The sequence below is a fragment of the Chenopodium album genome, chromosome 15 (genome assembly GCF_948465745.1).
Source record: "Chenopodium album chromosome 15, dcCheAlbu1.1, whole genome shotgun sequence".
NCBI classification, from domain to species: Eukaryota; Viridiplantae; Streptophyta; class Magnoliopsida; order Caryophyllales; family Amaranthaceae; genus Chenopodium; species Chenopodium album.
The window spans coordinates 156,964-181,270 of NC_137848.1; the positions used below are offsets into that span (position 1 = coordinate 156,964).

The following is a 24,307-nucleotide window of genomic DNA, read 5'->3' on the forward strand; positions in this document are numbered from 1 at the left end:
AAAAAACAAACCTTTTCTCCGGCGACCGAATTCCTCTTGTCCTTCCTTGGCATTATCGCGGCTGTGTAGATCGTGATGGAGGTAAAAGGAAATGGTGGTTGGTGGTAAAAGAGGAGGAGGTGGTGGTATTTCTATTAAGAGAAAGTATTGCATCAGTCCGGACTAACGTCAGTTCAGCTAGTTTTGATATCTTCTATTGGTTGAATGATATCGTCTTGAATGATATCCTCTACTGGCTGGATGATATCCTCTATTGGCTAGATAATATCCTCTATTGGCTATATGATATCATGGCTGGATGACATCATATAGCCAATATAGGATATCATCCAGCCATGATATCATATATTCCCTCTATCCCTATTTTATTGCCTCATTTGACTTTTCACGATCTCCAAGACGTGTCTTAGAACACAAATAGTTTCATTTCGATACACGTAAATTATAAAAACTTGATATTAAAAAAATATGTAATAAGTCGAATCTAACAAAATCACTCATGACTATATCATCTTTTGTAGATTAAAGGTAATTTACGGTCAAAGTTTACAAAGTTTGACCCAAAAATAACAATGGGCAAAAATAAAGGGACGGAGGGAGTAGTCAATAGAGGATATCATCCAGTCAATAAAGGATATCATAGACACAATCATAAATGATATCATATAGCCAATAAAGGAATCATTAAGCCAGTAGAGGATATGTACGTAGTATAAATTATTGGAGGATATAAGTTATTTGATGGAGGATATGTATAACTTGTTTGAGGATATGTATAATTTATCTGAGGATATGTATAATAATGGCGGAACCTTCATTGAAGAGCTTGTACTAAAGGTCATTGGTATTCATAACTTGCTTATTTTTCAACCAAAATACATGCATTTGTTATCAAAATGCTCATAATTCAACATACAATCATATGTGACAATCAATTTCAATAATCATACATCACATAATAAAGTCCCAATTCAGTTTTTTGGGCATTTTTCAAAAAATCTGAGAATCTCAAGCAATTATACATCAAAACAATTCAAGCATAAATCATTGACAAATATAATCAACAATCTTTATTTTTTCTCCACTTTCCATCCTCTTCAATTCTCGACTTTCTCTCTCTTCCGCCATGAATGACTTCGCTTCTCTCCTTTGTTGTAACCACCACCATCTTGTCATCGAGTGAAAACTTGTTTTTCATCGCAAGAAGATGATGATGATATATTGCAAATATATTTAGGATTTTCTAGATGAAGAGGAGATGGAAAATTCTATCATAGTTGTAGCTATTATTGATTGACGGTGTTTGGTGGAGACAAAGAAAGATACGATGAAAAAATGGCAGGAAAAGGATTTTGTTTAAGAAAAAGAAGGTATTGATGCACGAAACGTGGCCATCCAATACTTTGTGTTCTATTAAAAGTTGAGTGCAACCAAACTGCATGTTCTCTTTGTGGAAAGTGGGTTTAATGAAAATTTAAGATAATACTAATAGGCTGATTTTTGAACCTTGGCAAAGAGAAGAGTATCTTGACCTGTAAAACCCTGCCTCCCCCAAAAAGAAACCCTTGACAGGAGCTCGAAAGAATGGGTTGCAGCATACTCAGATTACAACTTCCAATTTACAGCATAATTCTTCCTTTTTCACCCGCCAAACTTCATTCTTTCTCTTCAATTTCAAACTTCCACACCCTAAAACCCTCAAAAACAGCTCAAAATCTCACCTTCAAATCTACCCTTTCAGATTCCAAGACTAGTAAGCAAAATTCATCACTTGGGTACTTTTAAACTTAATTAATTTTTAAAGGGCGATTTTTTTTTATTTATTTTTTATTTTTTTAATGTTTTTGTTGCTGAATTAGGTGGTGCGCAAATGGTGGAAGATGAAGCAGATGTTGATGTTGTTGAGGGTTTAACAATGACCCAATTTTGTGATAAAATGATTGATTTGTTTATAACTGAGAAACCCAGGTCTAAAGATTGGAAGAAATACTTGTGTTTTAGGGAAGAATGGAAGAAATATAGGGATAGATTCTACAGCCGATGTCGAACCCGTGCTGATATGGAGACTGATCCTGTTTTGAAGAGGAAACTCAGCTCTTTGGGTAGAAAAGTTAAGAAGGTAACCACTTTTTATATCTTTCTCAGTTGATTCGGGTTGTTATTCTATCTGTTCTCGTTTACATAAGTGTCTTTTAAGGTTATGCACGAGTTATTGGTCATTGAATTGGTACTTTAAAAAATGAATAGACTTATAGTACTACATTGGTATTTTGAACTGTGATACAGAGTAGCTTATTGATATATTAAGTGACTGATAGTATAAAATTAGAATGTTCAATTGTTTTTTAAGTAGGTTTAAGTAGTAAATTCTATTGAGGTTGAATGTTTGAACCCGTGGCCTAAACTCGGATATGGAAAAGAGGGGAATGAAATTGAAGTTCTTGTGTTAGTCTAGCAATAGACAAGCGTTGTAATCATGAATTCTATTGATACAAACGTTGTTTAGCTTCTTTGGATCAATGAAATCCCATTACATGTAAACCAAATGAGTAGTACATAAATGACTTGATGTTGATATAGCCGATTTTTATCTTTATATAGGATTTTTTTTATCGGTTTTAATCTTATCGAGATTGAGCATTGCAGATTGATGATGAAATCGAAAGGTATACTGATCTTTTGAAGGAGATAGAAGATAATCCTACGGATATTAATGTAATTGTTGCTAAGCGACGTAGAGACTTCAGTGGGGAGTTCTTTCGCCACCTCACATTTCTTCAACAGATTTATGACAGCTTGGAGGACCGTGATGGTAATGAAACGATAATTAATTTTTTATAGCGGTCAATAACTCAATATGTGCTTGAGGTGAAATATGTTTGTTTCACACTTTTGATAACAATGTGGATGCTTGATTCCAGGTTGCCAGTTTGGTTTTTGTATAGAGATGTTGAGACTTGGCTGATGGCTAATAGAAATGAAATGCTTATGACCCCAAATTACTTGATACATTAATTTTATGATTTAAATTCTTAAACATGATACTTCCTTCTTTTAAACTATTCTTTGGGGCCTTGGAATAATATATAATTCGTAAATTTGGCATTAATAGAGCAAAGTCATGCCAGTTTGGTTTTTCTATAGAGATGTTGAGACTTGGCTGATGGCTAATAGAAATGAAATGCTTATGACCCCAAATTACTTGATATACTAATTTTATGATTTAAATTCTTAAACATGATACTTCCTTCTTTAAAACTATTCTTTGGGGCCTTGGAATAATCATATAATTTGTAAATGTGGCATTAATAGAGCAAAGTCATATCAGTAAAGACTAGAGTCATTTATACTTTGACTTGTGGTAATCTGGTTATATTATTGTATAGATATCTTTGACTAATGTTTCTATTGTTTCCCTCTGTATTGAAATGAGACCGCCAAAATGTGCCAGTACACGTGTAGATTGCCTCACACTAGAGAAGAGAGGAAACTAGATCCCATATTTGTCCTTTGAATCATTGCGAGTTGATTTTGGGATTGAACATAGAAGTATAGAACCCCTCTCGAAATCGTAGCCCATTTTACAAAAATTGAAAAGATTACATGCTCTGCTGTTTTCAGGATCAGTTAAATCACAAAATTGGCTCCTTTGAAGGTTCTTGTGTGTTAACCCTGCCAAAACAAGCTAACCACTTCAAACAGCTATTTTCTGTGTGCTTGATTTTTCTATGGGATGTATATATATGAAAGTTTTTGGTGCTCCAGCCATCTTAATACCCCCTTTTTAGAGTATCTATAATTCTATATACAGTGTAGTAGTTACTGCTGGAGAACAATTGGTTAATAGTCCTGTCTTTGGAGTTTTATGACAAAATACAAGTGATGGCTCTTTGCATACCCCAACTCATATCCTCTCATTAATCAGCTACCTGCAATGCAATGTGTATATGTTACTCAGACTCTTTAGTCAACCTCAAGTCATGCCAGATCCTCAACACTCCAATGTGGATATAGATATTTGACAGAGCTTACACCTCATTTTGGACCTAAAGCATGGAGTTTTATAGCCAAGTATGACATTTGGACACATTACGCGTACCTATGCCTACCGAGTCCTGAATCCAAGTGACAGTTCTTCTGTGTACCTAGTATCTGTGTCATTTGTTAGGGCTCTGTGCTCTTGGCCAAGTATGCTGTACAGCTAACTGGAATGTTTAGTAACTGGGTTCTTCAGGGTTTCTATCAATAACTTGATCAGAATATTTGTTGAAGATAGACAAGCTGACAGTATGACTAGTATAATTTATTTGTAAAAGGTACAGGAGTTTGCTGTCTTACACTTGTTTTTCATACTTGTTGAGCAGCTGTTGCTAGGCTTGCTGCCAGGTGTTTGACTGCAGTTTCTGCTTATGATAACACATTAGAAATTGTGGATACATTTGATACCGCTCAAGCTAAATTTGATGACATCCTGAACTCCCCATCAGTTGATATTGCCTGTGAGAAGATAAAAAGTTTTGCCAAGGGAAAGCAACTCGACTCTTCATTGATATTATTGATAAACAGTGCATGGGCTAAAGCAAAAGAGTCCACAACCATGAAGAATGAGGTATTTTCCTGCTTGCCCTTGCACCAAAGAGTGATATGGTATTGAAATTCAAAAGAATGAAGTAGTTGATTTGTGCAACAATTTTAGTTTTGAAATTTGATTATCTACAGGTCAAAGAGATTATGTATCGCATTTACAAAACAACAAAAAGCAGTATGAGAAGCATAACACCAAAAGAAATAACACTACTCAAACACTTGCTTAACATAACAGACCCTGAAGAGAGATTTTCAGCTTTGGCCACCTCTTTCTCCCCTGGAAGTGAACATGAAGCCAAGGATCCTAATGGTCTTTACACGTAAGTCTGATTATGTAGTAGTATTTTGACTTGAGTCTGAAATTATTGCTCTGTGGAGTACTGTAATTGTTGGATTTAAAATTTAATATTTGTTTTTCTGCTGTGCTGGATGGAGCAGGACACCAAAAGAGCTCCATAAGTGGATAAAGATCATGCTCGATGCATACCATCTAAGTCAAGAAGAGACCGAAATTAGGGAAGCTAAACAAATTAATGAACCAGTGGTTATCCAAAGGCTTTTCATTCTCAAGGAAACAATAGAGGAAGAGTACTTGGAGCGCCAAGTTAATACAGGTGCAGAAGCTAACAAATCAGAGGAGGAATTCTGAAAATTTTGACATATCATCATCATTCATTGCAAGCATTGTGTTGTATACATGTCTTTTATGTAGCTTTGCTGGTTAAAATCAGCCTCTTGTACATAAAATCCCAGATAGTATGAACTAATAAAGTAGCTGTTTAACAAAATATGATATTTTTTTTTCCTTTTTTTTTTTTTTTTTTTTTTTTTTTTTTTTTTTTTTGGGACAAATAGAACTAAGAAATAAACGTAACCACTAAAACAAATTAAAAAGTCCAAAAAAGAAACTGTCTACGACGAGCTGCGACATGCGTAGGCACAACCCAAGTTCGAGGAACCTTCCGAAGGTGATAAGCCCGAAAATCAACAAGAGCCAGCCTAATGTCATGGAGCAACCACGAGCAGTCGATGTTGTCGGAACAAGAACCACACAGTAAGGCATACAACGAAGCACATTCGGTGTAAATGGAAACTCGCGAGAGCCTTCTCCGTAAGGCAGCTCGGATAGCCTAAAAACAAGCTTGCAATTCGGCCTGAAGAGCTGAGGAAGTTTGACAAGCACGAGAACCTCCACCCAAAACCACATCTGATTCCAGATCTCTAAAAATCCAACCTGCACTCGCATTGTGATCCCTACTGTCCCAAGCGCCATCAATAACCAAACAGGCCTCTAGTAACTCCAGGTCACCTCCTCTCAACCAACCCGAAGGATACAGCCTTGACGGAGAGGAAGAATGTTTCAAAGAAATATGCCAGCGGAAAAGGAAAGAGCCTGTTTGAGACGTCGAAACCGATCCTCTACCAAGACAGAAATAGAGGCCGGAGAATAGACTGCACTCCGAAAGACACGATTATTACGAGTTAACCAAGTACCTAAAGATACGATAAGAAGAAGAATAGAGCATCCCATTTTCTGCAGTGATACAACCAGAAACTAACTCCGTAAACCATCGCTCAAAAGGAAGGATGGAAGGAGAGATAGGCGCAAAGCCCGGAGGGGCGTCCATAACGAGCCTGCTAACAAAAGAACAATCTTTAAATAAATGCGTTGGAGTCTCCGGCTGTTGAAGACAAAAAACACAGACAAGATTGACAGGAACTCCCTTTTGGGCAAGGGAGGTAAACAAAGGCAGGGCGTTATGAAGCAACTTCCAGACAAACATTTTCAGTTTCGGGAGAATCGACAACCCCCAGAAACGCTTCCACCATGAAGCTGAAGCTGGTTCACTACTAACTCAAACCAAAGAGTTGCGAACCAGCATAGCGTAGGCCGATTTGGTCGAGAATTGACCATCTCGGCTATACTTTCAATAAACAAAATCATCCATCCGTCGCTGAGGGCGCTCCCCATAGGGAATACAAAGCGCAGTAGGGTTATCAAAATACCGATGAATAATAGAAGGATCCTACGCGTAAAAACGAGGATTAATGATAGAAGAAACATGAGTCGGAACATCCAACTCAACCAAATTGTCCTGAAACTTCACCAGCCCCCCCCCCACCCCCGGGGGCCCAATCATCCTCTAGAATACGAACCCGAGAGCCTGTACCCACCTTCCATGCCAAGCTATAAGCCAAAGTTGCCATTCCATTAGCATGACTTTGGCAACCCCAAGAAGAGCGCTGAATTCGACTTGGAGCCAATGAGAAAAGCGTAGGGTAATTAGCAGAAAGAACCCTGGAAGCCAGCAACTGAGGATTTTGCCGGAGACGCCAAGACGAGCTAACAAAGCCGAATTGAAATGTTCCAGACTTCGAAGCCCCAAACCACCTAGACCCTTAGGGAGATGCAATAAACAAAATATGAATATTGATTGTATATTGTTGTAAAGAGTACATCCCAATGATATTCTTGTCATGTCAGTGGCAGATCTTGGACCAAAGAGTTTGGGTGGGGCCGTGGGGGTGCCAAGAATTTGGGTCAAGGTTGGATCCTCTTAACCTTTTGCTCTAAACATAGCAATATTTAACCACTATAAAACAACTTTTTATATATAATTATTAGGCATCATATTACTTATAACCAACAACTTAGAAAAAGAATTCCTCAACAAAAAAAAAAAAAAAAATCTTAGATAAAGTTAAGTGGGCAGGACCTTTGCTTGTCAATACCAAGATCCAATGACATCAAATATAGTTGTTACATAGGTTCAAGAGAAAGCTTTGAAGCTAAGAACAATCACATATTTGGCTCAATGTTGCGCACCTAATTGGATTTTGCTTGCTCGGGCCATTAACTGAGCTACATTTTTTATTCTTTTATTTATAAAACTTAACTTGTGAAGATGAACATTAGAAGGAAAAAGAAAAAAAAAAAAAACGAGTACCAAATTAACCCGTGAAGAATGTGTAGCCCCACATAGACATCCAATGAAATTGCGACAAGTCAACGTTCTAAAAAAAGAAAGAAAGAGAGTTGAGTGGGAGAGTTAAGCGGGAAAAAGCTGTGAGATTCCCGCCTAAGAAGAGAGCAGCGGTAAAGGATGAAATTATGGCGCCATTTTGTTAAAAACTATTACTTCGTTGACCAAGGTATGTTCTATAGTTTTAAAAACAATTTCTATGGTAATGGCCAATGAAGTTCTAGTCATTCGTTGAATCGAAACTAAAATAAGAAGGTCAAAACTTTTTTGGGCGTCATTATTGACGGTAGGTTTTTTAATCAATTGATTGGGTTTAAAATGTATAATTGAAAGTTTTTCTCTTGATCTGACATAGTTGTAGCGAGTAAATTAGAGAATATGTTATATTTGATGAAAAAGGTTTTTACAAGGAAATATAATTGGTTTGAAGTTATAAGGGTTGAAGAAGATATGCTTTTAGTTTTATAATGGAATTCCAACCCACGGTTTTAATTTTGATAAAATATGGAAGTTTTTGTTTTGTAGTTAATAATGTATAATGTACCTTTCTCACGAGTTTTTAAAATTATTTTAAGCAATTTTAGTGAGATATTAATTTTGTTAGTATCAATATAATTTTAGTGGTATAATTATATATTATTAGATGTACATAATATAATTATAGTGGGGAGTGATTTATGAGTTAAATTGTGCTATGCAGGGTTGGGTTGTAGCGTAATGGCAAATGTGGAGGGCAATTCAGAAAGAAACATTGATCTAAATGAGGTGTTTGAGGACTGTGAAGAAGAGGATCGGGGAATAGCAAATGACCTAGAAGTTGGAATGACCTTTGTATCTGGAGAAGAGTATGCCCAATTTTGCCACAACTATGCTTTCAAAAAGGGTTTTATGTTCTTCACTGAAACTAGCAAACTAATGGATGAGTACAAGAACGATTGTGTTACTCGAACAGGGGTAGGGAAGTATGAGACAATGTACCATATGATGCAACGAATAAGATTTAAATGTAAAATGGGGGGGTGTAAACAGAGTAAAGGGTCAAACGTCACAGGATGCAAAGTGTTTATTGATACTTGTTTAGTAGATGGGAAGATGCAGGTACGTTGTTGTAAATTGGATCACAATCACCCAATTGATCCATCATGTAGCCATTTAATGGTGAATTATAGAAGTGTAGATGAACCTACTTGTGAACGAGCCATGAATTTAGACAAGGCAAGGATAAGTATTAACAAATCTTTTAATGCCTTGTTAGTTGAAAGCGGTGGACATGAGAATATATCTTACAACATGAGAATTCATCTTCTAAAAGATCTACAACAATTAACTTTTCTAAATTCACTACTTCCTCCGTTTTTAAATACTTGCTCCACCTTCCTTTTTTGGCCGTTTTTAAATACTTGCTCCATTTCCTTACTTGAAAAGCTTTTACAATCAATAATAACATAATAGTAAAACAGACACCAAGAATGACACGTGTCACTTTCTGGTGTTGTTTTTTCCCTCCAGCATTCTTTATTTCCTTTTTTTTTTATAAATAACTAAATTTAAACAACACTATATGTATCAAGTGTATAATTTCAATATGCTTTGATTGATATATTTCATTCCTTATATAAATTAATCTTTATTTAAATATTAAGTCTATAATTTCAATATATTTTGACTAAAACATTTTATACATTTTTATATCACAATAGGAAATATTACAATGATACTATGTTGTTTAGTTATTGCGAATTTTTACTATACCATATTACCATACAATGTAATATTGAAATTTTCATCATACATCCGGGTGTACCATACTCATGGTACACCCACTTAGAATACAAGAGTTATATAAACACGGAAAGAACATCGTGTGCAAATACAAAGTACACGAGTGAAAAAAAAAAATCAAAACGATTCTCTCCTTGATTTAAGGGATTGATTTGTTATTTATATTCCTTGATTTATGAAATTGATTTATTATTTACATTCTATATTACTTTTTGTATATAGAATTTCAATTTTTTTTTTTTTTTTTGTTAAAAGAGTGAAATGAAGTTTTTATAGAGAGAAACCATGATAAATTTTGGATTTCAAAATGATTTAATGTTATTACGGAGTTGAGTTTATCATTCCCATGAATCTTTTAATTATATTGAAAGGTGTAATTGACGAATTCGTTGTTGAAGAGAAGGTATTTTTCAATTTTTTTTTTTTTTTGATCTATTTTTCTGTTTTGGTAATATCTTCAAAGGTTAAAGATGATATTCTTCATATCCTGATGAATGTTCTTTTATCATATTAAATGGATTGAAATATGTTTTGGAGTCTAATCAATATGTTTTTTGAGTCCTAACTATATGTTCTTTATATTACAAACAATGTTCTTTAAGGTATATAAATTAAGTATGTTCTTTTTACTTGAATAATATGTTCTTAAATTTTAAATTTTAAATTTTGATTTTGAATTTTGAAATTTAAAAATGAAATTTTGAATTATATTTGGGTGAAAATAATTTTGGATAGAGGAATTCTTGAAAACTAAGTATTTTGAAATGATTTGACATTAAATATTCGGTAAAACTCAATTACTAATTATCTTTTACCTTTTTTTAAATACCATTTATCAGAAATTACTATGTTCTTTATATTTCAGTGATATGTCTTTTATAAATTCATATGTTCTTTATAACTATATACGATATTCATTCTGCTTTAATCTAGGTGTACCATGCGCATGGTACACCCGGGTGTACGAACCACCAATTGATGTAATATTTATTAGTCAATGTAATATTTTACTATGCACCTATTAGTCATCATTGTGATGTAATTACAATAAATTTTATTTAAAAATATCATGCACAATTATGTGAATGAAATATATCCTTCCTTATACTAAGTTACTAACTAAGACCACTACACACATTAATACATTATATATAGTAGCTAGAACTAGAATATCATTTACATTAACTTAATCAAATCAATATTCTTTATCCCAAAAAAAAAAAAAAAAAAAAAAAAAAAAAAAAAAACATTGCAAGCATATAATTTAAAAATATCATGCACAATTTTGTGATTGAAATATTTCCTTCCTTACTTTTAATTAGATTAGTGCATGCATTTATTCATTATTGTAGTAGCTAGAATATTTTTTACACTAACTAAATCAAATAAATATTCTTTATCAGTGGCGGAGGGAGAGGGGTACAAGGGAGGACAGCTGTCCCCCCACTTTGGAAAAAAAAATTCAGTTTTTTATTATTTAAAAAAAAAAAAGAAAAAAGCCTTGCAAGTCACGCACAAGGTACAAGTTGTACTGATCCACAAACAAAAAGAGAGCAAAAGTAAGGAAGTTAAGTCACATCACATATAAAGACAAAAAATATAAAGAATAAAAAATACTAAAAGACAAACATAAAAAGTTAAAAAAAATATTAAGACTTTTACAATTCCACCAATTCACCAAAATTGTACTCCACGGACCAGTGGACCATGAGGCTCGAGGCACGCGACACGAGTGACGTCACTGACTGACGATCTGACGCCGGCGACGCTGATTGCTGACACCCCACCGACGGCACACCAACAATTAATTTGTCTTTGATTTTTCCCCAAATTTAAAGTAAGTAACTTCTAATTATAAATTAACCCTCTAAACCCTAAATCTTATTATTTTTTTAATTGTTTAAGTGCCAATTTTTTTAAAGTGTTAATTGTTTAAATCCTAATTTTCTAATGGTTAATTGTTTGAATTCCAATGTTTAGTTAGGGTTGTCAAATAGTTCACTTTATAACTTGTTATTTGTGTTTAATTGTTTGGTTATTTGGATTGTATGATATGAAATTATGAATATACGATGGTAATTGAATTATTATTGATTCATTGTTTACATTCTTATTGATTAAATTAGGCCATGTCAAAACAACCCCGATCTTCGACAATTTATGTTTAAAAGAATGAAATCTCAAGGAAATGAACCCACTTCATTTACCTCCCCCGAAACTCAAGAAAATGTTGTAGAAAATGGTGGTGGTACAATTACTAGTAATGTACCACTGGAGGAGGAAGAATTGATATATGATGTTGAACTACTTCCCCATGATCCGGGAAAAAGAATGAATATAATGGATTATCCCCCAAATCAAAGAAATGCGGTAAGGAGAGCTTATATTCTAAAAAAACCTTGTCAACCAAAAACTCACAACTTCCCTCAAAGACAAGTAGGAGGTTTGCGTCGTTTTAGTGTGAATTGGTTCGACAAATGGGATTGGCTTGAGTATAGCATTGAAAAAGATGTCGCATTTTGTTTTGTATGTTATTTGTTCAAAGGTGAAGTTGAAAATAATATGGGAGGTGATGCATTTGTTGATGGAGGGTTTAGGAAATGGAATAAACCGGAACGATTTGAGAAGCATGTTGGTGGAATTAAGAGTGCTCATAATCTTGCGTATGAGAAGTATGTGAATTTAAAAGATGGGAAAAATAAATCAATTGTGAATATTTTTTAAAAGGCAAGTGAGGTAATTAAAAATGAATATTATATTCGTTTGAATGCATCTTTAACTTGTTTAAGGTTTCTTTTGGGACAAGGTTTGGCATTTCGTGGCCATGATGAAAGTGATGAGTCTCATAATAGGGGTAATTTCATTGAGCTATTGAAATGGTTAGTGTAGGGAATATTTCAAGCATTATGACCCCAAACTTGAACCCCACTGTGATCATACACTAAAGTACGGTGGCGTTCCAAAGGGAAAGAAAAAGAGCAAAAAGAGTCGCCAACAAGTTTTATGAACTTGTAAACCCAAAAGACAATCCAAAAGGACCATCAACTCCATAAGGTCTTGAACCAAACAGGGTTCGGGGATGAGGGTACGAATCCAATCTACAAAAGAAAGGACCCGCCCTATAAAATAGGCCTCTACTTTGTTCTGCTCGTATTCATGTGCGCTTTTCGAATAACATACAAACATTATATTAAACCTACCCTGTTTATCTATATTGGTTGAATATTAATGCACAAATAAGACTATTATTGGCGATCACTTGAGTTAAAATCACATTAGCCTAAACCAAATTAATAATTATCTTATTAAGCGTGATTTCAAGTACAAATTCCCTTTAACAATCATAAAAGGTGTAATCAAGCAATAACAATAAAAAATATCAAGCAACATAAGCATAAATCAATAACAAAATAATAACGATGATAATAACATGATATAATAAAGCTTAAATATAATAGCAAGATCCTAGGCATGATACTAACAAGATTAATAACAAATCCTAGCATGTCACTAAACAATAAAGATCGAAGCTTTAAACCTAACATGGTACTAACATGATATTAGAAAGAGTAAAGGCATCCTAAACATGATACTAGAAAGCATAAAAACATCCTAACATGATACTAGGAATATTAAACAATAATAAACATACTTTCTACATTGAAAGAGAGAGAGAGTAAGCTAATCTACTTACTTTGAAGCCTCGTACCTCTTTCTAATAACAAAATACACAAGTTAGTAAACTTCAATGAAAATAATAAACAATGACTAAATAATTAAATTATAATCAAATTAAATAAAGTTTTGACTAGATTTGGACCAAACCCTCAGAAATTATCAACCTTTCACGTCTAGGGCGAAGACAACTTCGAACTTGGCTAAGTGATTCAAGATCTTGTGAATGCGGAATTGTGTTTTGTAAAAAGGTAGTTTAGAAAGAGAGGGAGAAAGAATTAAGCTATATTGCTTAGAAGGAGAATAGAGAGAATAAGAATTAAGTAATTCTTGATAAGAGTTGATGAGAGTTGATTGTTAGATTGATGAAAGTTGATGAGAAGTTGATGATTGAAAAAGGGGAGATATGACCTCTATTTATAAGAAAAAAGAGAAGGTCGAAGAAATCCGAATTCAAATTGAAATAAAACTCGTAGACAGCAGTTTTGCGAATTTTGTTTTTATCATATCTTTTGATCCAGAATTCCAAATAAGTCATATAATATGTCGTTGGAAAGCTCTTGAAGTATACTTTCCAATTCAATTGGAATCAGATTAAAATATTTTGTAGATTAAAAGATATGGACGAAATAGTAGGACGGTGTCAGTTTTGGATAGAGTTTCGTATATCTTTTTCGTTATAACTCGGATTTAATATTATAATATATCATTGGAAAGATAATTTCAAGATCTATCCAACCATATAAAATTCGGATAAAAAATATGAGGCACGAAAATAATATCTGACTGTCTTTGAACATCTTTAAATCCGAATAGAATTAGGAAAGTTTTTAAAAAAGGAAAGTTTTATTTAAATCAAATTCCATAATCTTATCTTTTCAAAAAAGGATAATTAAGATATTTTAGAAACTTATAGAAGATTCTAATCAATCCTAATTAGTTTAGGAATAGGATTAAACCTTTGGACCCTCCTCATGATCATTGGGTCGTAGGTAAAATCCGGTTTGGGCCCAGTTTAGTATTTTGGCCATAACTTCCTCATTATTCATCGGAATTGGGCTTATAATATATCGTTGGAAAGGTCTTTTCAAGCCCCATCCTACTACATCATTATTAGACCCTTATCATGGACCAAAATAAACTAAATTGGACGTTTTCATAAAATAGAGTGGATTTTCGAAAACAGAAAGAAGGATTTTAATAAAAACTAACCGCAACACTTGACTTTTCACACTTTCACCTCATTCGATTATGGTTCGACGCAAAAGGTATTCATCACTGGGTTTGGTTTTGGGGAGACACAAATGGGTGTCTACAGTTAGGAGAAAAGGTTAAGGAAGTAGGTGATCATACTCTTGAAAATGCACCCGGAAATTGTCAAATGACTTCTCCCCCGATCCAAAAAGACATTATTAATTGTTGTGCAAAAGAAACGACTAAGTGCATAATTGAAGAGCTTGGTGATGATTACTTTGCTATATTGGCCGATGAGTCAAGTGACGTGTCCCAAAAAGAGCAACTAGCTCTTGTTTTGCGCTTTGTTGATAGAAATAGTGGAAAGGTAATGGAGAGATTTTTAGGCATTGTTCATGTTGGTGATACTACCGCTTTATCTCTTAAAGATGCAATTATGTCACTACTTGTGGAATATTCATTGAGCCCATCTATGATAAGAGGGAAAGGGTATGATGGGGCTAGTAATATGAAGGGTGAAATAAATGGCCTTAAGACTTTGATTATGAATGATACTCCAAGAGCCTACTATATACATTGTTTTGCTCATCAACTTCAACTAACACTAGTTGCCGTTACTAAAAGGAATGATAGTTGTGGTTGGCTTTTTGAAATACTTGCAAACTTGTTGAATGTTGTTGGAGTTTCTTGCAAGAGAAGAGAAATGATTCGTAATAGTCAAGCTCAAGAAGTTGCTCAAGCATTGGAAGTGGGGGAAATTTTGAGTGGATCGGGTTTGAATCAAGAGCTTGGTTTGAAGAGGCCCGGAGATACTCGTTGGGGATCCCATTACAAGTGTCTTGTAAATGTCATCCGCTTGTTTTCTACAATTGTTAAGGTACTTGTTCACATTGGGAAACATGGTGCATCGGAAGATAAGTTTAAAGCTCAAATTGTTGTAGGACAATTAGAGTCATTTGATTTTATTTTTGTTGCTTACTTGATGTTGACTATTGTAAATGCCATGGAACTAGTTACTTTCACAAAAAGTGTGTTGCAAAAAATGAGGGAACAAGGGTGGGAGACTCTCTTAGACAAGGTTACTTTATTTTGCACTAAACATGGCATTGATGTTCCCACTATGGATGCTCTTTATGTTCCTCAAGGAAGATCACGACGCTTTGTCGAAAAAGCAACAAATCTACATCATTTTCGAGTTGAAATATTTTTGGGGGTAATTGATTTGCATCTTCAAGAGCTTGATAATCGATTCAGTGAGAGAAGCATGGAGTTACTTACTTGTATGGCTTGCTTAAGTCCTAAAGATAACTTCTCATCGTTTGACAAAGAAAAGGTACTCAAACTTGCCTCTTTTTATCCCGAAGAATTTTCAAGTTTTGATTTGATGACACTTGAAGGTCAACTTGATATATTCATGGAAAATATGCACAATGATGAGAGATTTCAAAATTTGCGTGATCTTAACTCTCTTTCCATGATGCTTGTTAATACCAAGAAGGATAAGACATATCCTCTTGTATATTTGCTTATCAAGTTGATGTTGATTCTCCCTGTTGCTACGGCAAGTGTTGAAAGAGTATTCTCGCAATGACATATGTCAAAAGTAAGTTGCGAAGTAGCATGGGTGACCAATTTATGAATGATTGTTTGGTCACTTTTATTGAGAAGCAAGTGTTCTTACAAGTTCCTGATGAAAAAATCATTGATTGTTTTCAAAATATGAAGACTCGAAGGATGCAATTATAATTTAATAATAAACTTTATGTACTTTTTTCATCTTTTTTTTTTTGAATTGTAGGACTAATTATAAGTTGTCATTTTTTTATTTGTAAAATTTTAACTATAAACCTATCGTTGTGTTTAATTTTTTTTTAATATATTTTTGTCAAATGATGCGACGTTTAGTTGTCGTCCCCCCGGTTGTATATTCCTGGCTCCACCACTGTTCTTTATTAAAAATAAAATCAAAGCAATATTCAATATTGAGTTACTTGTGCAATTATACTATTTTTGGTAAATCTATTTGCATTTGTCATTAGTCTATCATGCATAGCCAACCAAAGAAAAACCTTGGCTCTTTGTTGTACCTTGATTTTCCAGATTAGTTTCCAAGTCCTATCATCACCAAGATCATCATCCCGTCTTATAATTCTCATAGCAGATTTTATAGAGAATTTTCCTTTAGGACCACCTCCCCAATACATAAGATCTCCCATGTCATCATCCTTGCGTAGTGCATGGGCTTCGATCAGTCTTAGAACATCAGCTGGGAGTAAATCTGCGAAGGTATCCCATTTCCAGCCCGTTTCATCATCCCATAACTCTTCGACAGTAGCACCATCCAGCTGCTCAGGGATATTTGCAATAGCTGCTTCTCTAAGGGGCTTGGGCATCACCCAATTGTGATCCCAAAAAAGAGTAGCAGCACCATTTCCTATTGCTACTCTCGACCCTGCTGCAGTGTGAGGCGAATTTTCAGTAATTCCCCTCCATACATTAGACATATTGGCTCTTGACTCGAACATATCCACGTCACACCTTCCTTTGCAATATTTTGCTCTTAAAACTCGGGCCCATAGTGCATTCGGCTCCATTAAAACCCGCCATCCAAGCTTTGTTAAGAAGGCTGCATTTGTGGTGGATTTGGAGGTGGAGAAATAATGTTGTATTTGAAAGAACCCAAGACATTCCTATTGATATAAATCAATTCTTGCTTGCACGCTTTGAAGAAGTTTGGCGTGTGCTAGGAGAGGACAACTATGCTATAACACAGCAAGGTAGGCAAAGGAATGAAGCCTTTGTGCGATGGATAGCTCCCCCTATAGGCTGGCTGGCCTTAAACACCGATGGAGCAGCCAAAGGTGCACCAAGGCTAGCTGGAAGTGGTGGATTAATTCGAGATTACACAGGGAGGATGCTTCACGCTTTTGCCTTGAAAATTGGGGATTGTGATGCCTTCATGGCTGAGCTAAAAGTTGTTGAATATGGTTTGGAGCTGGCTAAAAGGATGAACGCTGCTAAACTTCAAATTCAGGTGGACAGCCAGCTAGTAGTAACAGCCTTGAGGAATGAAGAAATTAACCGAGGCCAAGGATACCACATCATACGCCACTGCAAGCAGCTTATAGAGGATACCAACTGGCAAGTGCATATCATCCATATTTATCGAGAAGCAAACCGAGCTGCAGACTGGTTAGCAAATCAAGGGGTCACCCAGAACAACAACATCGAGTTAATTCAATTCCCTCCTATCGATCTAGGACGTATTCTATATGATGATATTGTTGGTGTGGCGTTGCCACGTTTAATTCCTGCTTAGTTTATTCTAGTTTGTTTTTTCCCGAGGCATAGCCTATCATTTGCATCAAAAAAAAAAAAATACTATTTTTGGTAAATTAACCATGATATGAAAGTCATCCCCATTCTCAAAACTATACATAATTCATTATACGACTATCTTATTAAATATTTTTGTATTATATGATTTTTATACTACTAAACTGAAATAATCCAAGTTTTTTTTTATTATATTTGAATAACACGTACTATATATGAATATGTGCGTATTGGAGCCACAACCACTCTAAATTTCACTAAAATTAAAGGTTGGTATCCCACCTAAGCTACTTAGAAATTAAGAATGATTATAGACTTGTGCACTAGGTTTGGGCATCAATGTTTGCTATATATTTTGTATTTATTCTACTCCGTAAGATTTTGATGAAATAAACTTGACAAGGATTCGTGGACTAATTGTCACAGAGTCCTAATTATTAGTATCATACACATTTTATATCCAGCATAATGCTATCTCAAACCTATATTGTTAAACTTTCTAGCGATTAAATTTGTTCTTAACCTGACGAATAAATTTATTCTTTTACTTCAAACATTGACGAATGATGATAAATATGAATCAGAATATGTATTTTTGACAAGACATCTGTTTTGTGTTTGTGTGTGTGTATGTGAAGTGACAAGACATTTGTTAGAGTTATTAAGTTGGGTTAGACGTAGCTGACATCATTTCAAGTCTTGGACTCTTGGTGTATTTTACTTAATATACTCAATGAAATAAATTAGATGAATAAAAAAAAAGTAAAAGAATTAGTGATCAACTTAATTATATTTTTACTCAATTTAATAATTTTATGTATTACGTTTTGTTATTTATAATTTAATTAAGTCTCCGATAATTTTGTTCCATATCTTTGATAATTTTAATCATATTATGTTTGTTATACATAATTTTTTTTTTTTTTTTTGGAGAGTTTGTTAAATTTTGGACTTACCGTTAGACCTGGCAAACAGGTCATTCGGGTCGGGTTCCGGTCGGGTCAATTCGGATCGGGTCAGTTTCGTGTCAAGAAATGTTCGGGTTGGATTCGGGTCGGGTCGGGTTAATTCGGGTTTCGGGTTAAATTCGGGTCGACGATTCGGGTCGAGTTCGGGTCGTGTCAAGTTCGGGTCGTGTCAATTTCGGGTCGTGTCAATTCGAGTCGGGTCAAATTCGGGTCAAAGTTGTCGGGTCAAGTTCGGGTCGAGTCAAGTTTGGATCGAGTCAACTTCGGGTCGGGTCTTTTCGAGTCTGGTTGATTCGGGTCAAGTCAACTTTTAGATCTAGATGTCAGGTCAAGTTCGGATCGGGTCAATTCAGGTCGAGTAAGTTTTCAAGGCCAATAATAATAATGATAATAATCGTGCCTAACAATAATAATAATAATAATAATAATAATAATAATAATAATAGTCTTAATCAAGTGGGACTCTTTGTAAATTGCAAAATTACACATTACTCATACAATTTATTTGTTTTAATCAGGTGAATATTTGTTTTAACATGATTCGTTTTATTATAAATTTATTGTTATGACTTATGGTCTCAAACAAGCTGTCTAGCATCTTTTGTCTACTGATCATTACTCATTTACTCAATTGTAGCATTTACTACGTATATCGATATATTAAGTGTACAACTAAACTAATACGTAGTATATCAAATTCATGAACTATACAAATATAGTAGGAATAGTACTTCTAAGATATAGCGTGATTGTCGCATAATGTATAGTATACTTATAAAATAAAAAAAGTCGGATTTTTTTTATGTGTATTGCTTTGTGATCAATCGCAGAACACTCGAACGTTATTGCATAGTAATATAGTATGAACTTTATTTTATATTTATATATAGTGAGATATTTGGATATAAATTTGAAATCACATCGTTGATTCAAAATCTACAAAGTTACACTTAAAAATTTAGAGAGAATTTTTCCACCATAAACCATAATCAAAATTTTTACTTGAATACTTGATAAAAAAAAGTAGAGGGTAAACTTCCCTCCAAAATATATCTAATTGAAAAAATAGCGGGAAATCTCCCTCTTTTTTTAGTTCAATAGTAACTTTTTAATATTTAGAAAAAAAAAAAGTAAATTGTCTTTCTTGAGTAAATCAGTAACTCAGTAAGCTGACAAAAGGGTCCAAACTCCAAATTCCTATTCTCCTAAACAAAAAAAAAAAAGAAGACCCAAAGCAAGAAAAATAAGAACCCTAGAGGCTAGAACAGCCGTTTTCACCCATTCTCCATCTTCTCTTCTGCTTTTTTTTTTTTTTGAAAGACTTCATCTTCTGTTGAGAAGTTCTTAGTTCTCCTTCGTCACTGGTCACTAGATTTGCTCAACAGTTCAAGCATCTACTCCATTCTTTGTCTTCTCAACTCAAGTGAGAAATGTTAGGTAATTGTATATTTCTTTGATTCTTTTGTTAATTGGTTAGAACTTAAAAAATGGGAATGAATCTTGTTAAATTGGTTAGAACTTCAAAAATGGGGAATGAATTTCAACTGAAATTGGTTACAACTCAGCCATCCACATGATTGGAAAACAAGCACCTTAATTGGCTTAATGTATTTCAAAGTGTACTCACAGTTCTACAAATTCATCTTTAATTGGTTTCTAATGCATGTATCCTTTTTTGCATGTATATACCGTGCTGACACTTTTGGGCTTATGGCGTTTTGAACCATCTCAGAGGCAGAGCTTCCACAAGAGCAGTGTAAGTTCATATAATCATATTCATATATATTTAAACACTTAAAATTAGACCCAATTTGTTTGGTTTTTGATGGGTGTACATATAATAATTTGAATGAATTTTCTTTGTTCTAATAATTTTGTTTGCATATCACCTTTTGCTTTCATTAGTAGTTAATGTTGTTAGCTAGTAATTCAATATGTATGATTTTAAAAGTGAATAAAGCTGCTTTTCTTTGTATAAATGACATTATTTATACTTCATTTTGTAGATGTGGACTGGAATTTGTATCAAGAGCCATCAGAGCCAGAAGCAGATTTTGGTTCTTCACAAGAAGAAGCCACTCTGGTTCCACCAGAACCTGAATCTGCTACCTTAGAAAAGGTTGTGACCATTTGTGTACCTGATTCTGCTATTTTAGACAAGAGACGGAGCCCGGTGTGGAAGGAATTCCTCATGATTGACATGGTGGAATGTAAAGATGGGAAATCAAGATCAATTTGCAAACATTGTCAAAGCGCATCTTTCATTGCCAACTCCCGTTATGGTACAGGCAATATGAAAAGACATCTTGAAAAATGTAATGCATATCAGAATTCCTTGAAAAAAGGAGGAGCCACAGGTACAAATTTTAACCAACAAGTGTATAGAGAGTTGGTAGCTAAAGCCATTATAAAACATGGATATGCATTTTCTTGGGTTGAACATGATGGTAATAGAGCAATTCATGCATATTTAAATGCTGATGTGAAATTCATTACTAGAAACACCGCTAAAGCTGACTGTCTAAAATTGCATCAAACTTATAAGGCTAAGTTAAAGGCTGCTCTTTGTAAAGTCTCTGGTCGTATTTCTTTGACATGTGATATGTGGACTTCTTGTCAAACTGAGGGATATTTGTGTTTGACTGCTCATTATGTTGATGTTGACTGGAACTTAGTTAGTAGAGTGTTGAACTTCACTCACATTGATACACCACACACTGGAAAAACAATGTATACTGTTGTGTTGGCAATGCTTCAAGATTGGGGTATTGATGACAAGATTTTCAGCTTTACGTTAGATAATGCTTCTAGTAATGATAAAATGCAAAATTATTTGAAGGACACTCTACTTGCAAGAGGGGCTTGTTGTGTGATGGTGATTTTTTTCATGTGAGATGTGCAGCACATGTATTAAATCTTATTGTTAAAGAAGGTCTTAAAGCTATTGAACATATTGTTGAGAAAGTAAGACTTTGTGTGAAGCGTGTTAAATTTTCCGAAGCAAGAAAAAAAGTTTTTCGTTCTTGTGTGCATTTAGTTAAGCTACAAGAAACCAAATCATTGTGGCTTGATGTCCAAACAAGGTGGAACTCCACGTATATGATGATTGATAGGGCCATTATATACCGTGAGGCCTTTGGAGAAATGTCTGAAGTTCAACTTTGTTGTCCTACTTCGGAAGAGTGGGAAATTCTTGAGAAAATCAGAGATGTTTTAGAACCGTTTCATGAGATAACTGAATTGTTTTCTGGAAGAGATTATCCTACCTCAAATCTTTATTTCGAGAATGTTTGGAAAATTCTCATGTTGTTGACAGATTTGGAGCATGACAGTGATGAAATTCTGAGAAACATGGCAATAGATATGAAAAGCAAGTTTGATAAGTATTGGTTTAAATCAGAAGATGATGACTATGGCATGTTGTTTGCATTTGCTGTTATTCTTGATCCTCGTTGCAAATTATCTGTTCTCAAGTTTTGTTATGAACACATGTTTGGAGAGGTAGTGGCCACCATGAAAGTTAACGAAATTCAGTATAACTTGGGAAAGCTTTATAAGCTGTATGTCCGAAATGAAGCATCACCGACATCAAACATTGACACTAGTTCAAGGTGCAAATCCTCCACAAACACTTCATATGGGAACCGCAAGAGAAAATATGACTACTTCGCGGTAATTTTTATTATGTTATTTCAAAGTTATAGATAAAATGTATAGTACTTTACTTACTGTTTGTTTATGTTTTAAGTTTATTAGAGTTTGATTTATTATGCTTTTCAATTGTTGTTAGTTATTTCATTTCTTGCTTCACTACTTGATTTTAGTTAATGCAGATGAATTTCTGAATTCAATAACCAAAGATCATATAGAAAATTAGGGAAAATTGTATATTATAATGTTTTTATGATTCTTTGACTATGCTAATTAGCGCTATGGGTGGCAAAATAGTCCAGGAACTCCAAAATAGAAGGGATAGAAGTTAGAATCCCTATTTTCTTATCTTGCTGCAGTGATAAAATACATATCATGTTGAGTAATTGTTAAAATATGTTCCTACTTATTAGCAAAGTTGGGTGGGCTTAGGATTCTTGATTAAAATAATGTAGTTGAGGCAATGATATATATTGGTTTAGAGCTCATAACAGTAGGATTTAATGGATTTATTATGCTTTTTAGTTTTCCTATTTCTATTTTTTCAAATCTGATCTCATGATATGTTTAAGTTTTCTTATTTTATTGGTTTCAATTTTGTTAGTTTCTGGATTTTAGTGTTTGATTCATATTTTGTTGTGTTGAATTCAGAAATATGATGATAAGGAGGCCTTCTCTTCACATGCTGAAAGGTCCATGTTGGATGTCTATCTTGAGGACCCTAAATTAGATCGAACAACGAAGCTTGATGTATTAGCTTATTAGAAACAAAATGAACTTCGATATAAAGAGCTTTCTTGTCTTGCTAGAGATATTTTGGCTGTGCCCCTAACAACCGTTGCTTCGGAATCAACTTTTAGCATAGGAGGTAGAATATTGAATAAATGGAGAAGCTGTTACCTTCCTGAAAATGTGGAAGCTTTGATAACAACTCGTAGTTGGATGTTTTCTTATGAATGTAAGTACCTTTTCATGGAGAAGTAAGAAGTTGATAGTTGATACTATACTTTATTTTTGCACCACTAATTTATATTTGAAAAATTAAATATAACATTTTGTTTTTATGTTTGTAGCAAATGAAGAAGATGCATTTGTCGGAACTTATGTGGATTGGGCTACAACAACATCACATGTTTGATGTCGAGAATTTAGAGGGGTGGAGTATTGTAGTATGATTTTTAAAGAATATTAGTTTGTTTGATATTAGAACTTGTATTGTATTCGCTAAATCTTTGTTATTTTTTTTGCCTATTAGAACTTGTGCAATATATTAGAACCTGCTCCTTAGTTTGCTGCTGCTATATCCTTATGGTTCAGGACTGGTGAATGGGTTTTATTAGCTGCTTGTGACATGATTTGTTCATATATAAACTCTAATTTGATGTCAAGTTACAATTTGCTAACATTGAATGGGTTTTATTAGTTGCTTGTGACATGATTTGTTCATATATAAACTCTAATTTGATGTCAAGTTGCAATTTGCTAACATTATATGTAATATACGAGTTACTAATAAGGGATGCTTTGAAATTCATACATGTGCTTTAGTAGTTGTATAATTGTATTGTTGCCGGTGGACTAATTTTTATTTTTTAAAGCTGAAAGTTGACAATACATTAGTGCATTGAAGAAATATTGGTGTACTTTTGGGTTTTGTACTGATGTACTCTACTAGTCTACTCCTTAAAGATTTTATTGAGTAATTTTAATCTTTTCTCCTAACAAAATTATTCATTTTTGGAAAGTAGTGGTAATATAAATAATTATAATGTAATCCATTACACCATTTTAGAGAGAAATAAATTATATATATAATTAATTAATTAGTCCTAAATTAGTCATTTCACGTATAACGATAATTATATTTCGGGTCAATCACATCAGGTCAATTCGGGTCGGGTTATTTCGGGTTTCGGGTCAATAACTTCGAGTCACTTCGGGTCGGGTCATTTCGGGTCGGGTCTTTTCGGGTTTCGAGTCAGTTCGGGTCAATCAATTCGGGTTAAGATTGGGTCGGGTCACTTCGGGTTTCGGGTCATTTCGGGTCGGGTCAAGTTCGGGTTTCGGGTCAATTTCGGGTTGGGTCATTCGGGTCGGGTCATGTTCGGGTCAACTCCATTCGGGTCGGGT

General features: G+C 34.2%; 4 protein-coding genes across 5 annotated transcripts; all 4 read left to right on the forward strand.

Annotated features, from left to right (window-relative positions):
* The first annotated feature begins 1,436 nt into the window (after positions 1-1,436).
* LOC145581449 (uncharacterized protein At4g37920-like) lies at positions 1,437-5,365 on the forward strand. Its single transcript, XM_081638451.1, has 6 exons — positions 1,437-1,753; positions 1,860-2,119; positions 2,647-2,812; positions 4,365-4,609; positions 4,720-4,907; positions 5,026-5,365. Exons 1-6 carry the CDS (start codon positions 1,585-1,587, stop codon positions 5,234-5,236), a joined length of 1,239 nt encoding a protein of 412 aa, XP_081494577.1. The 5' UTR covers positions 1,437-1,584; the 3' UTR covers positions 5,237-5,365.
* A 6,160-nt stretch (positions 5,366-11,525) lies between these two features.
* Positions 11,526-12,242, forward strand: LOC145583416 (uncharacterized). Its single transcript, XM_081640659.1, has 2 exons — positions 11,526-12,025; positions 12,143-12,242. The coding sequence occupies exons 1-2, from the start codon at positions 11,526-11,528 to the stop codon at positions 12,240-12,242; spliced, it is 600 nt and encodes a 199-aa protein (XP_081496785.1).
* A 2,167-nt stretch (positions 12,243-14,409) lies between these two features.
* Positions 14,410-15,813, forward strand: LOC145583417 (uncharacterized). The gene has a single exon (XM_081640660.1). The coding sequence runs from the start codon at positions 14,410-14,412 to the stop codon at positions 15,811-15,813; it is 1,404 nt and encodes a 467-aa protein (XP_081496786.1).
* Positions 15,814-19,726: 3,913 nt separating this feature from the next.
* Positions 19,727-23,600, forward strand: LOC145581450 (zinc finger BED domain-containing protein RICESLEEPER 2-like). Of its 2 annotated transcripts, none has more exons than XM_081638454.1 (6): positions 19,727-19,963; positions 20,259-20,282; positions 20,533-20,883; positions 22,032-22,198; positions 22,829-23,135; positions 23,251-23,600. In XM_081638454.1, exons 1-5 carry the CDS (start codon positions 19,957-19,959, stop codon positions 22,940-22,942), a joined length of 663 nt encoding a protein of 220 aa, XP_081494580.1. In that variant the 5' UTR covers positions 19,727-19,956; the 3' UTR covers positions 22,943-23,135; positions 23,251-23,600. The 2 variants fall into 2 exon arrangements, with proteins under 2 accessions (XP_081494580.1, XP_081494579.1); XM_081638453.1 differs by having other exon boundaries at positions 19,732-19,963; positions 21,843-22,198; positions 23,251-23,597.
* The last annotated feature ends 707 nt before the right edge of the window (positions 23,601-24,307 follow it).

Excerpts from the sequence above, each read along its gene's own strand:
- LOC145581449 (XM_081638451.1), top strand. The coding sequence starts at position 1,585 with ATGGGTTGCAGCATACTCAGATTACAACTTCCAATTTACAGCATAATT. Across the intron at positions 2,120-2,646 it reads TGGGTAGAAAAGTTAAGAAG|ATTGATGATGAAATCGAAAG; the intron begins GTAACCACTTTT and ends TGAGCATTGCAG. Across the intron at positions 4,610-4,719 it reads CCACAACCATGAAGAATGAG|GTCAAAGAGATTATGTATCG; the intron begins GTATTTTCCTGC and ends GATTATCTACAG.
- LOC145583416 (XM_081640659.1), top strand. The coding sequence starts at position 11,526 with ATGAAATCTCAAGGAAATGAACCCACTTCATTTACCTCCCCCGAAACT. Across the intron at positions 12,026-12,142 it reads CATAATCTTGCGTATGAGAA|GTTTCTTTTGGGACAAGGTT; the intron begins GTATGTGAATTT and ends AACTTGTTTAAG.
- LOC145583417 (XM_081640660.1), top strand. The coding sequence starts at position 14,410 with ATGACTTCTCCCCCGATCCAAAAAGACATTATTAATTGTTGTGCAAAA.
- LOC145581450 (XM_081638453.1), top strand. Across the intron at positions 20,884-21,842 it reads GAAAAAAGGAGGAGCCACAG|ATTTGGAGCATGACAGTGAT; the intron begins GTACAAATTTTA and ends TGTTGTTGACAG. Across the intron at positions 22,199-22,828 it reads GAAAATATGACTACTTCGCG|AAATATGATGATAAGGAGGC; the intron begins GTAATTTTTATT and ends TGTTGAATTCAG.